General features: G+C 44.6%; 1 protein-coding gene across 4 annotated transcripts in view; it reads right to left on the bottom strand.

The window, feature by feature from the left end:
- The window catches only part of veph1 (ventricular zone expressed PH domain-containing 1), a 76642-nt gene that overhangs the window by 23016 nt on the left and 36126 nt on the right, over window positions 1–17500 (bottom strand). For all 4 annotated transcript variants that reach the window (XM_048264416.1, XM_048264417.1, XM_048264418.1 and 1 more), the window contains 3 exons: window positions 10824–11038; window positions 7283–7507; window positions 316–689 (listed from right to left, as the gene is read on the bottom strand). In XM_048264416.1, coding sequence (XP_048120373.1) covers window positions 316–689; window positions 7283–7507; window positions 10824–11038 — 814 coding nt within the window. The remainder of the gene's footprint in view (window positions 1–315; window positions 690–7282; window positions 7508–10823; window positions 11039–17500) is intronic.

Raw genomic sequence — 17500 nt, 5'->3', positions numbered from 1 at the left:
GGCCAGACTCAAAGATATATAATATCTTAAAATAAGTAGACCTTTGGGAGAGATGTCTAGAGTTATATTGCCAGATGTAGGGTGAGAGATGATAATCTACAAACACCAAGAGGGATGACTAAATAAGAACTGACATAGACTGCAGGCACTCAGTGACTATCTAAAATGGAGATTTTGGGAAGACCATGAAAGCCAACTGCATCCCAAGGCATCAACCATTGTGGAGTCATGTTGGGATGGTTCTGACCGAGAATAGTTCTTCTGAATAATAGAGGATTGAGCCTGGAGCTGACAAGAGGAACTGTGTTTTGGTACCTTCAATGACACAGTGCTCCGGTACTGGGATCTGTTTGACCATCTCTGCGCAGAAAGCCTTGATTGTGTCCAAGTTGTCCCTCATGTGCGTCCACAGCCTGTCTGTGTCCTGAGGGTTGTCCACGCCACCGCCTCTCTGTGCCCTCTCTCCTGGGTCAGACGGCTCCTGGTCACTGGGGCTCTGCGTTATGAGCACCTCCGTGGCTGAGGTGGGGGCCGGGGGTGTGGAGGATGGGGGCTCCCCCTCGGGGGTGTCTGGGCTGTGGGGACCCTCACCCAGGAGGGCCTCAGAGGTCAGCTCCACTCCATCCTCCTGACCGTTGTCGGAGTTGATGGACCTTGAGCGCACTGCATGCAGGGCCAGACTCTTAGACCTGAGGACACACACACACACACACACACACACACACACACACACACACACACACACACACACACACAGGGTCTATAAGGACAGGGTCTATTCGTCTGGGAAGCTGTATAAGATACAACCATGCAATCCAAACAATACATGGTTATGGTTATGGTAATGGAATTTATGCTTTTGTCCATAGCGACTTACAGAATATGCACATTACAATAGCTAAAATGAACAGTAAACATTTTTTGTTGAGTTGATAAGCCTTAAGTTGATAAGCCTTTATTTGTACAGTACTCCACCAGAGGGAAGAACACATTAGATCATGTTTATTCCAACCTGAAGCAAGCCTACAGAGCAGTACCCCTTTCACACCTGGACATGTCAGACCATCTCTCACTGCTCATAGTCCCTGCATACACCCCCCTCAGGAAGAAATCTAAACCTGACACAAAGAACATTCAAATCTGGCCTGAAGGAGCTCTCTCTCAGCTTCAAGATTGCTTTGAGCGCACTGAGTGGAGCATATTTAAACATCCTGATTTACAGGAGCACACAGAGACTGTTCTGTCCTACATCAAGAACTGCACTGACAGTGTTACTGTGGACAAGCGCATCTGTATTTACCCCAACCAAAAACCTCAGATGACCTCGGATGTCCAGACACTCCTGAGAACTCGGAACTCTGCCTTCAAGTCAGGTGACAAAGAACAGTGCAGCGCGGCGAGGGCAGAGCTGTGGAGAGGCGTCAAAACTGGCAAGGGGGCTTAGAAGAGGAAAGTGGAGGACCATCTCACCAACAAAAACTCGCTGCTGCTGTGGCATGGGCTACAGAGCATCACCAACTACAAAGGCTCCACACCCCTCACTACCATCCCGCTTTGAGACAGAGGCTCCACACCCAGCCGCACGGCCACCACAGACCTCCAGTCACAGCACACTCACACTTCAGGAACACCATGTGAGGCATGTGCTGAGGACTGTGAACACCAGGTGAGGCATGTGCTGAGGACCAGGAAAGCAGCCGGTCCAGATGGTGTACTCGGGACAGTACCAGGTTGTTCAACCTCTCACTGTCACAGGCTACCATCCCCCTGTGCCTTAAGTCCGCTACCATCATCCTTGTCCCAAAGACTCCTGCCCCAAAGTGCCCCAATGACTACAGACCTACAGTATTGCCTTAACAACAGTAGTCATGAAATGCTTTGAGAGGCTCATCCTGCACCACATCAAGGCCTGTCTCCCCTCAAACCTGGACCCACATCAGTTTGCCTACAGATCAACAGAGGACGCCATCGCTACAGCTCTTCACACGAGCAGCCAGGGAGCTGTGTCAGGATGCTGTTCATATACTACAGCTCGGCATTCAACACCATTATCCCTGACATCCTGGTGGACAAACTGGCCAACATCATCCCCCCACCCTCCACCTGTGCCTGGATCAAGAATTTCTTGACTGACCACCCTCAAACGGTAAAAGTAGGCACCACCTGCTCCTCCACCCTGACCCTCAGCACAGGTTCTCCCCAGGGCTGTGTGCTGAGCCCTCTCCTGTACTCCCTGTACACGCATGACTGCACACCCATCCACCCCTCCAATACCATCATTACATTCGCAGATGACACTATGGTCATCGGCCTCATCTGCGGAGGGGATGAGACTGCGTACAGAGACGAGGTCAATAAGCTGGCAGGTTGGTGCTCTGACCACAACCTGCTACTCAACACCAGCAAAACTAAGGAGATGGTCATAGACTTCAGGAAACACAAGGGGGAACCAGCCCCACTGAGCATGAATGGGGACTGTGTTCAGCGGGTGTCCTCCTTTAAATTCCTTGGGACACACTTAACTGAGGACCTCTCCTGGTCTGTCAACACATCAGCTGTGATAAAAAAGCCTGATGATAAAAAAAGCACTTTGGTCATCTGACACTGTTATTAAAGGTCCTTAAATCATATACTGTAAGTAAAATGTTTTTAAACATGTGTGTAAACTGATGCTGATAAGAGAAAATATGTTGAATGTTGCTGCATGTTTGACTAAAGGGTTGTTGTTGTTGTTGCTGTTGTTGTTGTTGCTGTTGTCAGAGCTGGCCCTGGCTCCAGTTACCATTTCACAACTCAAGACAGGTACATGGAAAAGCAGGCGGCCAGAAATAGCTTGGCTGTAATGTGAGAGGCTCTGGTTGCGGCCGATATATTTCCACAACCGTATTTCCTCATTGAGAGGTTTTCAAACAGCTGAATGGGGCCTTGACCACCTAATTGCTTGACCTAGAAAATGATCATGGGAACACCTCTAATTATAGTAAGCCTATAATCTTTATCAAAGGTCATCATCGGTGACCAACAATAGCATTCAATTGGCACCGTACCAAAAATACAAAAACAATTGACAATAACTAAAATAATTATAATCATAATTATAATTACTCTCTTTCTTAAAGGTGCTCGAAGCGATGCCACACGTTTTTTATGCTAAAATATTTTATGTCACTTACTGCAAACATCACCTAACCAACCGCTAGCTGTTTGTGTCCTGAATACATTGTAAAAAAAACGCGATCTCTGTGGACAGCCCAGGCTCCAAAAACGGCAACAAAAACAACCTGGGCAAACCTAGCCCATAAAAACATAACAAACTGTTCTAGTAAATCACAGACGAGATGCACGTTTAGGAGAGTTTCAATTGCACGGGAGCAGCACAGGAGGGAGGGGGAGGAAGTAGCGAGCTAGCTCTCTGTTTTGTTTGAAAGAAGTGACGTTACCCAGCATCACTTAGAGCACCTTTAATCAATATCTTGTTAATGCTCCAGGGTGGCTGGGCTTTGTGAACGTGGACAGGCTGGTAGAGCACGGGGAGCAGGACAGGTCATTGTGGACAGCCAAGAGACATCTACTGTCAAGCAACATCTACTGTCCTTCAACTGTTCAGATGCCCTTCAACTGACCTGCATTATATTACATCATTATTACATTATCATAATTGCCACCACTATGATGTATTACATTGATATCTCATTAAGGTTCTACATCAAATAAATAAGTACAGATTAAACTGTCTTCAAGCGTGCGTGTGTGTGTGTGTGTGTGTGTGTGTGTGTGTGTGTGTGTGTGTGTGTGTGTGCGCGTGTGTGTGTGTGTGTGTGTGTGTGTGTGCTTCTATGAAAGCATAAAATAGAGCAGAACTAGTGTTAATTTTGTCACCTATTTTTAATTTAGTCTTAGTCTTAGTCTTGTGACGAAATGTCCTTTTTAGTCTTTGTCATATTTAGTCATTCAAATATCATTTTGTTAGTCAAGTTTTAATTAGACTAAAAGTCTCGTCATTTTAGTCTAGTTTTAGTCAAAAAAAACTAAAGGTATCTTAGTCTTAGTCAGTTTTAGTCAACATTTTTTAGTCTTTTTTTTTAATAACAAATTATTTCTGATTACCATTTGAGTCAAATAGTGTTTCACATCTCAATTTTTCCAACAATATTGTGTGTCCACAGGGCTACTCGTCTGTTATAATTACTCATTCTGATTTTTTGTCAGTCAGTATGTTTACATGCACAGGTAAGTCGAGCTACAGTTATAGCTTCGGCTGGGATTTTGACCATAGACAGTAAAGATTTGACTGGACCACTGTAGACCAGTGTTTCTCAAAGTGTGGGGGGATCACTGGTGGTCCGCAAGCTATCCCAAGTGGTCCATGAGCAGGCGTGGTAAAATATAATATAGATGAGTTGTTTGCCATATTGAACCAACTTGTATGTAAAAACAGTTCTGCAACACTGTCTATGTAAGATATGCCAGTTTAAATCATACAGTATGAATCCACACAATAAGCAAAGTGCAAAGACAATAAGCAAGGTGGTTCAGTGAGTAGGCCTATTGTGTAGACTAATTATAGGCTACTGTTGAAGTAGGTATAATCTTTTTTTTTTTTTTTTTTTTTAGCTAGGGTTAGTTAAGTGGTCCTGAAACTGAAAAAGTTTGAGAAACACTGTCAGTAGGCAAAATATTAATGTTTTACTCCACCTCGCTAGATGGCGATATGTGCCCAAACACAACACATTCCCCAAACAGACTCTCCATCTTATCCATAGCTAACTTGCTAGCAAACTTTCCATATTTAGCTTACTTGCTAGCAAACTTTGCATCATCAGTCTAACTAGTTAAATAGTTGACATTACATGATGAACGTTTTTCGTATGGACATTCTGGGGATGTTAATTTGTATGAGAGAAGCTTCAACTTCTGGGTATGTAGCATTGTGGCATAAAGCTTAGGTAGTTAGCTTGCTAACTCTGGCAGAAATCTCAGTGTTCTTGTTCCATGTAGTTTAGTGTTGCAGCCACAGGGTTGCAGCAACAGCAAATAGACTAGCCTACAGGAAAGCTGTTGCGTATGAACAGCTAGATATTCTTCTCTTCTCTAGTCTTCTCATTTTGTAGACGAAAATGAAGAGAGATTTTATCTTAGTTTTTATTTCATGCAAAACATTTTAGTCTCGTCTTTTTTCGTCAACAATAATGCATCTTAAGATAGTCTTAGTCAGTGTTTCAGGACATTACTGCCGCCTCTGTCATCGTCTCGTCTTAGTCATGAAAAAAGGTGGATTGTGAACATATTTCCTCTTGTCTCGTCTGACGAAATTAACACTAAGCAGAACTGAGGAGTAGTTACTTTCCAGTGATTTTTTTTTTTTAATAAAGATGAAAAACCTGCATATTAGTAGTAGTCAATATGGTGGACAAGAGATAAATAAGAGAAAAAAAAGTTAAAAACCTTGCAGACAGAACATGTGTGTTGTTGTGCAGCAATCTGTGTCATGTGAAACAACTGCGTTGCTTTGTGTTGCATTGCTGAATGTCTACCCTACCATGTGTGTTGCATTGCTGAATGTCTACCCTACCATGTGTTTCTGCAGTGCACCACCATGTGCAGTAACAGCAGTGGGGTCTGTGCTCATTGTAAAAATGGCTTCATAGCCAACCTTTCAGGATTACATACAAATTGCAATTAAACATGTGAATTAAAAAATATATATATTATTATTTTGCACAATGTTGTTCCATGAGAAATGCTTCATTCTTGATTGTACGGAAGTGCATGATGAAATAACAGTGATAGAAATCTTCCTCTTTCACTGTCTTTTCCCAGTAACTACTGTATGCACCTCCAAACAGGAATGGCACTATGTATGTAGGTGAGTTGTACGTGGGATTGTGAAATACATTGGAAACAATGCAGAGCATTGTTTTAGTATAACAATTTGTTGATTTTGGATTTTACATGAAAATATGCTTCAGCAGATGTTTTCCAGGAGTCTTCTGTGGAGAGCTTTCCGCTTTCTCGTAATTATTTTTTATGACTGTGTAATATGATGGACATGATTCTTGAGTCTTATTTGGCTATCCCCCTAATACATTCCACTGAGTGTTGCTGCTGGTGTGGTTCATTGTTCTTTAAGATTTATATTTGACATATACTGCTTGGGACATAAGTTAACGATTAAGGTTATTGTCTGGCAGATGCATGATCTGTTGTGGCTTGTGGAGGTTGAGAGAGGGAAGAGGTGAGTCCTGGCACAGTGAGAAGGGCTGACGTTTATCATCAGAACACCTTTCTTTGATTTGTTTTGTTATAACAGCAATCCATGCATAGAAATGTTTGTATTATTATTCATTTATTTATTTGCAACAGTATATTCCTTTCTGTCCACGTAAATCATCAGCCTATCCCAGGGCTCATCCTGTGTCAGGTTAGAGCAGATGAAAGCACCTCTGTTCTTGTGTCTTCTCCACTGCAGCCTCATGGAGCCAGATCCACATTGCACAACACTCTTCTGGAGACAGCCACGGGACAATGGGCTCTTTAGCATGGGTGGGAACATTGAGAGATGCTTGCACCACTCATGAAAGACCCACGCACTGGGAAGACAGAGCTAAGTGGTGGTGCAGATTCAAAGAGAGTGATCAGCGAAGAGGAGCGGAGCATTTGGTTCTGGGCACGTTAAAGAAGAGACGTGAGGCTAGTTTTCACAACTCAGCGCCATTCAGTACCACAATTCACTGTAATTCAGTACCACAATTCACTGTAATCCAGTACCACAATACACTGTAATCTAGTACCACAATACACTGTAGTCTAGTACCTCAATACACTGTAATTCAGTACCACAAAGTCTTCAAACGTGGTCCTCTCCTCTTAAAGCTGTAGTTGGCAAGATTTTTTTGATCATATTCACTGAAACCAACATATGCTCCGACAGAACAACATAAATCAGCCAGTTTTAGAAAAAACACACTTCTATCTCCACCTATTATTTGTTTTGCAAAAATCCATAGCTCCCGGTTCTTCTGGTCCAATCAGAGCAGGGCTGTGTGAGATCTGACTGTCAATCACAGTCTGGTGCAGTCTGGTGCGCACTGACGAGCACAAACTGGTGTTTGTGGGGGAGGGACATGAGAGTTGCAAACATTCAAAATTTTGGCTAAGTCCCCTCAATCTGTCAGACTTGCCAACTGCAGCTTTAGCGTGAATGTCCCGGCTGGCTCTGTCAAATCTATGCACACTTAACAGTGACATGGAGACTTGGCAGGGCTGGTGCTGGCTCACCCACCTGTTGAACCTCATCTCCCGGCGCTCGTCGCGGGCCGCCTGGCCCAGGCTGTAGCGACGCTGTGGGGCCGGCGAGCTGTCGTCCGCTGGGGCCTCTCCGACCTCCTCCACCATCTTCTCCTCGAAGGCCTGGATCTTGACCGCCAGCCGCTGGTCATCCTCGCCGACGCTCCCGCCTGAGTCGGCCTCAGATGGCTTACACAGATCCTCTGCCTCCTCTTCACTTCTGAAACACACACACACACACACACACACACACACACACACACACACACACACACACACACACATTCTTTTATACATGTACAGGAACAGAAACATGACAATGTATGCATAGTCACATACATATCTATTACTTTCTATGGTACATTAGCTCTCTATTAGAACAACAGACCAATAGACAATATTCTCCAATTTATACATATGCACAAAAAATGCTTAAACAGTGTATTGAAAGACACACAGCGTTGCGTGACTGCCAGACACATGCAAACTGCTGTACCATAACAGGTGGCAGAATGCACATATGGAAGAGGATGTGGCTCAGACAAGGCCACAGGCTGACCTCTGACCTCAGGGGTCACGGTCACACTGTCTACCACTCATCCATACTTTCCAGGTAAAGGCTCAGCTGCTGTTTTTTGTGGCAAAAATGTCTTCCACATAAACCGTCTCAAATGAGAAACTTTTGGCCTGAAACATGTCATGGGTGAAGGGAGGTTCTCCAGCTACCCAGAGAAATACTCTCAATATCTTTGCACTGTCATATATAATATTCATCAAGTGTAACACACACACACACTGACTGTCTATGCACAATTGCACAATTTCAACCCAATTTTGCTGCTCTTATTTCTTCATTGTATGTGCCTTCTTATTTACTTTTTTATTGTTTACTTGAATGTTATGTTTGTCTGTGGACTTAATTGGTAAAATATGTCTTGTCTCCACCGTGGGATAGTGAGAAACGTAATTTCGATCTCTTTGTATGTCTTGGCATGTGAAGAAATTGACAATAAAGCAGACTTTGACTTTGACTTTGACACACACACACACACACACACACACACACACACACAGATGTCCAGGGCAGTAAAACCCACAGGCTGCTGCTCTGCTGAAATGTCTGACGGGTGATAGCATGAGAGAGATGAGTTGGGGGAGGCCTAGAGGCCTCGTCAGAGAGTCCAGTTATCCTGGACGTCTTTCAGGGAGTGCTGAGAGGGCACACACTCAAAACAACACCTCCTCCACTCCACTTGTCTACTCTCCTCAGAGAATCCAGCAATCCCTTGTTCTTTTTTTACTCCTCATTGTTTGCTTTAATGACATGAAAATAATCCATTTGTATTGTCAGAACTCTCTCTCTCTCTCGCTCTCTCTCCATCTCTCTTTCTCTCTCCCCCTCTCTCTCTGATTCTGGTTTTCGCTCCAGCATAACTTGAACTTTCCAAACAGACCCAAAACCCCCAGCAAAGCAAAAAATTGGACAAAATCTGGACAGAATGTTCCAGCATGTAAAAAAAGAGTGAATGTTCCGTGCCATTCTGCGCGCGGAGCCAGTTAGAAAATCTCTCAACAAGAAAATACGGGTGTGGAAATCTAACGACCGCAACCAGAGCCTCTCACATCATAGCCAAGCTATTTCTGGCCGCCTGCTTTCCATGTACCTGTCTTGAGTTGTGATTGACACCCAAATGAGTGAGTCACACGTGAGTGCAATGACGTGAGCGATTCCCATTAGTGTTCAGTGTCCAAACGTCCAAACCAGGTGGCTTGTTACTGTAAGACCTTATAAACAGTAGTTACAGCATCGCTACAAATCCTCACTCTGAGTCATAAAACAAATCTCTCATATGGTTCTTTGAAAAATGATTTTGCAACAGAAACTGGATATGCAAGGCGCCCATAAAATTAACTGACTTAAGAGAGAGAGAACAGACAAAGCAAAGTTCTTTGAGAAGAAAAAGTCGTTCAGAGGAACAAAATGTGGTTTATTAAGAATGGAAAGGAATTTGTGGCATTGAAATAGTCTCTCAGGAGACACCAACAGTGAGCATGAATATTTTGTGGTGAACGGTTTCTTGGGAAAAAGAGAACTGAAATAACATTGATATAACCTTGTCATTAACATAAAGTGTCCTCATTGTCAGTCTGTTCAAGTGTAAAATGGCTTATTAATATCAGAGTTTTGTAGATGTGCAAGTCTTCAGAACCCCACAATGACTTCTAGTCATATGCAGCACATTGTGTGTGTGTGTGTGTGTGTGTGTGTGTGTGTGTGTGTGTGTGTGTGTGTGTGGCATTTGACCAACAGCCACACCTGCGTGTATTCATCTGTGTGTGTGTTTGGTGGTTAAGTGTGTGGCATCTACCCAGTGGGCACAAGAGAGCAATGAAGCTGTAGCTCATGCGTTATATAGGGCTGGGTGGGTGAGTGAGTGTATGTGTGCGTAAGCGCACGTGAGTCGGTCCCCTGCCAGTCCCAGCACTGCCCACATGCATGCCAGTGTGATAGGTCTGTCTCTGTGTGTGCTTTTGTGCTTGTGTGTGAGTATGTGTATGTGTGTAAATGTATAGATGTGAGTATGTGTGTAAATGTATAGATGTGAGTGTGTTTGTGTGTATGTGTGTAAATATATAGATGTGAGTGTGTGTGTTTGTGTGTAAATATATAGATGTGAGAATGTGTGATTGTGTGTAAATGTATAGATGTGAGTGTATGTGTTTGTGTTGATGTGCAAGTGCAGGCTCCAGTAGTGTCCCAGTATTTGCCCAGTAGTTGAGTATGGTGCTTAAACGGTTCCTCATGCTGTAGACGTGTACTGTATGTGCTCGTGCGCTGACCCGTCGGCATGGCATGGATCCAGTGGGCCTGTGATGGCAGTGAAGCAGTGGCAGCTGATACGGCTGCTCAGCTCTATGTGTGTGTGGATGTATGTGAGAGTGTGTGCACACCCACACGCTCCAGACCACTCCAAGCAGGCGTGAGGCGACGGTGATGCTGGAACTCAGACTGCAGGGGCGTGTGAATGAGTGTGTATGAGTGGTGTGTGTGTGTGTGTGTGTGTGTGTGTGTGTGTGTGTGTGCGTAAGTGAGAGTGTGTGTGTGTGTGCACGTGCGTGTGTGTATGAGTGGTGAGCATGTGTGTGTGTGTGTATGTGTGTGTGTGTGAGTGTATGTACGTGGGGGCGGTGGTAGTGTAGTGGTTAAGGAGCTGGGCTAGCGTGCAGTAGCCTGAAAGTTGTCGGTTCAATTCCCGGCTTCCACCGGTGTGTCCTTGAGCAAGGCACTTAACCCCAAGTTGCTCTGGGGACAATGTGATCCCTTGTAATATAGCTGACATATGTAAGTCACTTTGGTCAAAAAGTGTCTGCTAAATGTAATGTAATGTAATGTAATGTAATGTAATGTAATGTACGTGAGTGTGTGTGTATGCGTGTGTGTGCGTGTGTGAGAGTCTGTGTATGTGTGTGTGTGTGTGAGTGTGAGTGTGCACGCGTAAGTCTGTGTGTGTGTGTGTGTGTGTGTGTGTGTGTACCTGCATGCTCCAGCAGCCTCCAGGCGTCGGGCCAGCAGGCGTGCGATGGCGGTGAAGCTGTTGCTCATGCGGTAGATGTCCTTGCCGCCACCCCCCAGCAGGCCGCCGTAGCGGTCGGTCAGCCGACGGATCTCCAGCAGCAGCGTGTGGTGGACGCTGTGCTCCATGCTGGCCAGCAGAGACACCAGATAGAGCAGCGAGCTCCGCGCCTCGTCCTGCACACAGAGACCAGCCCAGGGACATCAGGGTAGGACAGGAGAGGAGAGAGGAAGCCCTGCAGAGCCCTTTTGCTAACACACTACTACTGCTATACTAGCAGCCTTGTGCAAAATTCCAGAATTGAATTGAAATGAAACTGGCTCCTGTTTGCTAACTCATTTGCATTTCAAATGAGGTAGCAAACAGGAAGCAGAATTGCAATTTGAATTGTATAATGCTACTACTAGACGCTCCATTAAAGTCATGTGCCGATATAGCATACACTTTACTGAACACAAGTCTAAAATCTGAGGGAGGCAGTTGTGTAAAATCTCTCTCCTCATGGAGGGGTCCCTTTCTCAGTCGAGCAGGGGTCTGGGCTGCACGTTGTCAAGTTGCACCTTTGCCAGTGGACTGTTGTCCCTGCCCAGCAGTGACAGAGACCTGGAGGCGGCCCAGGTGACTGTGAGCCTAATGGGAGCCACAGGCCTCCACATCAGAGGGCCTGGATCAGCCCAGCGGCCAGGGGAATGAGGTAAGAGCTCGGGGGCCGAGGGGAGACACAATCAGCACCTCAAGGACCCCCCGCCAGCCCCGGGATCTACCCTCGCCACTAAACAACCGCTCAACACACCTCCCTCACTCTCCTCCTCACACTCTCTCCTCCTCTCTTTCTCTCTCTCGTCTCTCACACTGTTTCCTTTTGCTCAATTGTTCTCTGTCCGTCTGGACTCCTGCGGCCCTGCTTTTCATTACTACAATTAGACACACATCCGATCTGTCTGATTAGGGGCTCTAATGAGAAGATGCGTCACAACACCACCAAAGAGACCAAGGCAGGGAAGTGGAGTGAGCAACTGTGGAACAGCTACAGTAAATGAGGATGACTGAATAAATACAAAATGTTGTAAGAGAGTAAAGCAATGAATTGCGAGTTGACGTGTGGCTTTCTTTCTTTAGGATAAGCCACGTATGTAAACATCTGGTTATCAAAGTCAAAAGTCAAAGTCAGCTTTATTGTCAATTTCTTCACATGTTCCAGACATACAAAGAGATCGAAATTACGTTTCTCACTATGTTTAAATCAAGACACAAAAGCAACGTCCAAGGTTCCATTAATAGACTTGACTGTGCCAAGCAAAGTCAAGCAAGGCCAAGCGTTGTCTCCACAACACAGATGTGGACATACATTCACCCTCAGCACCCTAAACGCACTCTGCCTTTGGTCTGGGCAGAGGCTTAGAGAACTCTGGAGAGCCACTGGAGGGAATACCAGCTCACTACGTCTGCCAAAGTCAGTATATCAACTCTGCTGGGGTCCAACCACTCAAACCAAACATGCAAAGCTCCTCCACTTAGTCACGTACTTCCCATTACAAGACTGTTTCGAAAACAATGCTCGGTTTTTACAGCGAGAGATTTAACAGAGAGAGAGGGGGGGAGAGAGAGAGAGAGGGAGAGAGAGAGAGAGCTGCCAAAACAGCAACTGATAGAGAAAATGAGAGATGGAAAAACAGCTACTGCGCACTACTTCTTGCACCTCTTTGATCACTGAAGGAAGCAAATATCCGTCTCTTCTCGCTGATTCCCTACAATCCCATTTACAGGAAGCCCTGAGTTTACAAACAGTCCTGACCAGGGGTGTGGGAATATTGATCGAGACGGTAAACCAACCAGAGAATTGCATTAGAAGCCAACTTTAAAAAGGCATGAGGTAGCTCCCCACACCCACACAATCCAAACAGTTCTTAGCATCTGAAGTGGTTCAGAACGCTTTCACATAACCAAAGGCTGAGTCACGTTCTGGATGACAGACTGTTCATTTAAGGCCCGTGTAGATTAAATTGTTGTTTAAAAGTCGACGAATGTGGCTCTGGTAATCTCACTTCACTAGTCCATCAGTCTCTCACTAGTGCGCCATGCCAGCCAACACCTCATTCAGGGGCTGGTCTGTGAAGTCCTGCCAAAGGGGCTTGTTTGTGACTAATTAGCAAGCGAACTAGACCGGAAAAGAGAGGGTGTTAGCTGGCTATTAGGTGCTCACTGTAAGGGCTTTTGGGAAGGGCTGTCTCGTTCGTAAACTCTTGGACTCACATGAAGCAGAGTGGGGGGTGGTGGGGGTGGGGGAGGAGAGGGAGAGGAGGTCACATGGTTCATTATGACATTTCTGTGTAATGGTGATGGAGGCATTGCTAAGCAGAACAGAGATCATTTGGCCCACAACAGGCCAATCACTAGCCTTTCTTTACAGACATCACAAAACTGTAACCGGAGAGTCTATTAAGAGAAACAGCGCATCTTGACAGACACATTATATCAACTACACGACACAAACTCCACATCCCCAAATGATCTGGAGCTCTGTCAGATACTCTGTAGGAAGTTTGAGGCAGAGAGAAAGGGTTAAAAGCCAGAGCTGTGAGGAGCAGACCAGAGCAGAGGGAGGAGTATGGACTGAGTTAAAAGAGGTGGCCACAGGACACATGGTGTGAAAGGTCCCAGGCCCAGTCCCTCAGTGCCCATTTCAGAGTATTTATATCAATTGAGCCAATTAGGAAAGGAGGAAATGTGTCATGACTTCATGCCTCATGTGTACAGTTTGTGTGTGTGTGTGTGTGTGTCTGTGTGTGTGTGTGTGTGTGTGTGTGTGTGAGAGAGAGATAGAGAGACAGAGACAGAGAAAGGGAGAGAGAGAGACCATATTTTCACTCTACGCACCCTAAATATTAAATATGCTAACCAAAATAAAACAATATTTGCTTGCTTTGTAGATTTGTAGATATTTGGCATGGTGGCCTATTCTGTAAACTTGAATCGAATTGAAATTGATGTGGGGGAAAAAACATAATAAAAACAATGTACTTCAACATTGTAAACAATGTACTTCAACAACAAATGCTCAATTATTATTGGAAACAAACAGAATTCTTCACTCAAGAATGAGGTGTGAGACAGGGATGCTCTCTATCACTGACCCTCTTCAATACTTATATTAATGAATATAATAATGAATAGCACCTAGCCTCTTATTAAATGACTCCAAAATCAAATGTCTTCTTTTTGCGGACGACTTGGTTCTGCTGTATCCAACAGAAGAGGGTCTACAGCAGATCCTAAATGTCCTGCACAAGTTCTGTCAGACTTGGAGCCTGCCTATTAACCCACAAAAAACAAAAGTACTAACTTTCCAAAAAAAATATCAGATATCAGGGAATGAAATTCACCCTTGGTTTAAATGCAGTCAAACAAGCAAAAAACTAAACATACCTCGGGCTGAAAATCAGCTCAACTGGTAATTTCAACTGGAATGATTTAAAAAAAGAAAGCACAAAATCTATTCAATTTGACATACCCATTCGAATCTGGCTCAAAATACTTCAAATACAAATATTCAAATATGAAACCAATTGCATTATATGGCAGAGAACTGTGGGGTCCTCTTATGTGCACCTAACAATGCATGCAGGGCTGATTTAGGCCAATACCCATTATTCATTCAAATCGAAAAAAGAGCCATCAAATTCCACATCTCAAAATAAGCAACCCAACTCTTATTATATTATTATAAAGACCTAAAAAGCCAAGAGATGGGTGTAAAAACAACCCCCCACATTCAATAATCCAACTAATATAACTAATAGTCAGCCTCAGGACCTTGCCACCCTTGCTAAAACTATTCAGCCTAACCAACTTATAAATGCAGGAAAATAAAATGACTTTTAATATTGGACTGAAACAACAAAAATACAAACTAAACTTCAATGCTATTTGGCCCTAAACAGGGAGTACACTGTGGCAGACTACCTATCCACAGTCACTGATATCAGACAGAGAAAACCTTAACCAGATGCAGATTAAGCAATCACAGTCCGGCTATCCAGAAGGGCAGACACAGACAAACCTGGCTGCCCAGAGAAGACAGGCTGTGTACCAGCTGCAACAAAAGTGCCATAGAAACAGAGTTTCAATTCTTGACTGAATGCTGCCAATGGAAAGAAATAAGTAAACAATTCTTTACTATTCAAAAAATGTAACCTGACTTTCAAAAATTTAAGGACAAGGACAAGGACGAAGAGTACTGCCACTGTATTATACATGATGTTCTGTCTTTGCTTTCTTTCCTTCCCATACTACCTGTACATTTATAAATGTTTTGGTGATACAAATTGTATTTTTGCCATGCCAATAAAGCTCTATTGAATTGAATTGAATTTAAAGAGAGAGACAGGGAGAGAGAGAGAGAGAGAGAGAGAGAGAGAGAGAGAGAGTAGGTGTGCATGTGTGTGACCAAGGAACCACAACTCCACAACTGCTAGAAAGTAAATAAGTTTAAAATCTGAAACTGTCCAGTATTTTCACCCCGATCAGAATGACCCTTCTCCTTGCTGCGGCTTGTGGCCAACTTGCCCTCAGCGTCTGGCAGCCTGTCCACATCCACCCACTACTTCCTGGAAAGGCGCACCAGGCCTAGGGTCTCTTGAGTCCGTCAGCAGTGGCACCCCACACTGACCTGGGCCTCCTCAGACTGATAGACAGGGGGGCGCATGCTGCAGTGAGTTCCCAGAAATGCGTCCTCAGACCCCTCAGAGCAGAGCAGGAGGTGAGTGCCAGGCTACCCTCTCAGTGTGTGGTGCCCTACGCATGCAATCACTGGAAACAGGACAAGGGTTACACTCAAGATACTGTGTCCACAGACACACAAATGAACACTCCAGTAAGAAGAAATGACATGAAACACACACACACAACAACACACACACACAACCACACACACACACACACACACACACACACACACACACACACACACACACACACACACACACACACACACACACGTGTAGCCTAAGTTTACACTACACATATTGTGCACCTGCACTGACCATTTTTTCCAACACACACACACACACACACACACACACACACACAAATGAGATTTTAAATACACACAGTCCCCTCATTTCCTCATTATCCCCTATACATTTCACAGGGATGGCTCTGCGTCTAAATGATACTCATTTGCACATACAAAATAACCCACCCTGACCACATCACTTAGGGTAATAGATGGCTAGAAATGACCCGCTTCTAAGTTCACTCCATTTAACCCCCAAACTCCTGTCCCACGAGCCTCTTTCCCATGCCCTGGCACACCCCACTGACACACACACACACACACTCTCTCTCTCTCTCTATTAGTTCTAAAGAAAACCCTGTGCGGCCCAGTACAGCAGTTAAATCAGACTGTGGTCAGTCTGCGTTCGGTAATATTATCCTGTTATTAATTACGGTTCGCATTGAGCTTACTGTAAAAGGCTGAGTTCCAGCTGCCAGTAAAATGTATGTCTTTACAGCCATATGGGTGCCGTCACGGGCCAATGACTCTGAATGAGGAGTTTCAGTGACTACAGTGAAGTAAAATGGTAGGAAGATGCATGTTTGGTTTTCCACCTTCATGGTTAAATCTGTCCCGTGGTGTATTTAGTAATGAACTCATGAGGTGCTTAGTGAAATGGCTAACCGGAGACTGCCGAGCCAACAGCAACATGTTCCTTACTTCCTCATATTGATGGAACATTTCTTTTTCTCTTCGTTCACCCCCACATTTGCCTTTATTCAATCATCTCACTTGCACTTCCAAGAGGAAATGAGAGTTAGCACAAGAGAAGGGTTCCAATTAAATCAGTCCGATTATAAAACATGGAAGACTGTTCCACTTAGCTCCATGGACGTGGGCCAAAAGAGAAGGAGAGATGCTATCAGTTGTCAGTCAAAGCCTGGAGCGCTAGTTTGCCTGATTGCACTCAGCACAAGGCCAATCATTCACTTGGCCACAGCAATCATTCCCCATTTGAAAAACCGGTCAAATGGATGTGATCTGCGTCCATGTTAACTGTTATGAACGTTCACTTCTGAAGACCTCTAATTTCATCATTCCCAAATGGACCAAACCGCCATCCATAATGTGATATCCCACCTGTCAGTAACCTGTGACTGATTGATGGCCAGTATGTTTTACAATGCCTACAGGCCGTACGGAGGGAGAGCAAGAAGATGACTATGCGTTGTATGAGCTCTGTTTTTCCTTTGAAGGATGAAGGAATGCACTCTTGCGTCACTTCTAAGAACTCTCTCTCTCTCTGTCTCTCTCTCTCCTCTTTTATAAATACTCTTTGTTACACTATAGTACATTAGAGGCAAACAGTGGATTACCCCCCCCACACACACACACACACCACCCCCATTTGAAACAGTCGCCATCAGATCATAATCTTTTTCTCCACTTAGAAAGGCCGCTAAGTGGCACTCTGACGAGGATAAATGGGGGTTCTCTGGGGGTTGAGCTTCTTCCTGGGGGAGGAAAGTGCTTTGATTTGGCACACCACTACCAATGTCTCCACAATTACTCTAACAGTCCAAAGCATGCTTTTATAGAAGCGCATGTCCATATGCATGTGTGTATGTATGAGTGTGTGTGT

This window comes from Alosa alosa, chromosome 15 (genome assembly GCF_017589495.1).
Source record: "Alosa alosa isolate M-15738 ecotype Scorff River chromosome 15, AALO_Geno_1.1, whole genome shotgun sequence".
NCBI classification, from domain to species: Eukaryota; Metazoa; Chordata; class Actinopteri; order Clupeiformes; family Clupeidae; genus Alosa; species Alosa alosa.
Note: the sequence above shows the minus strand (reverse complement) of the source record. Positions and strands in the feature narration are given on the sequence as shown.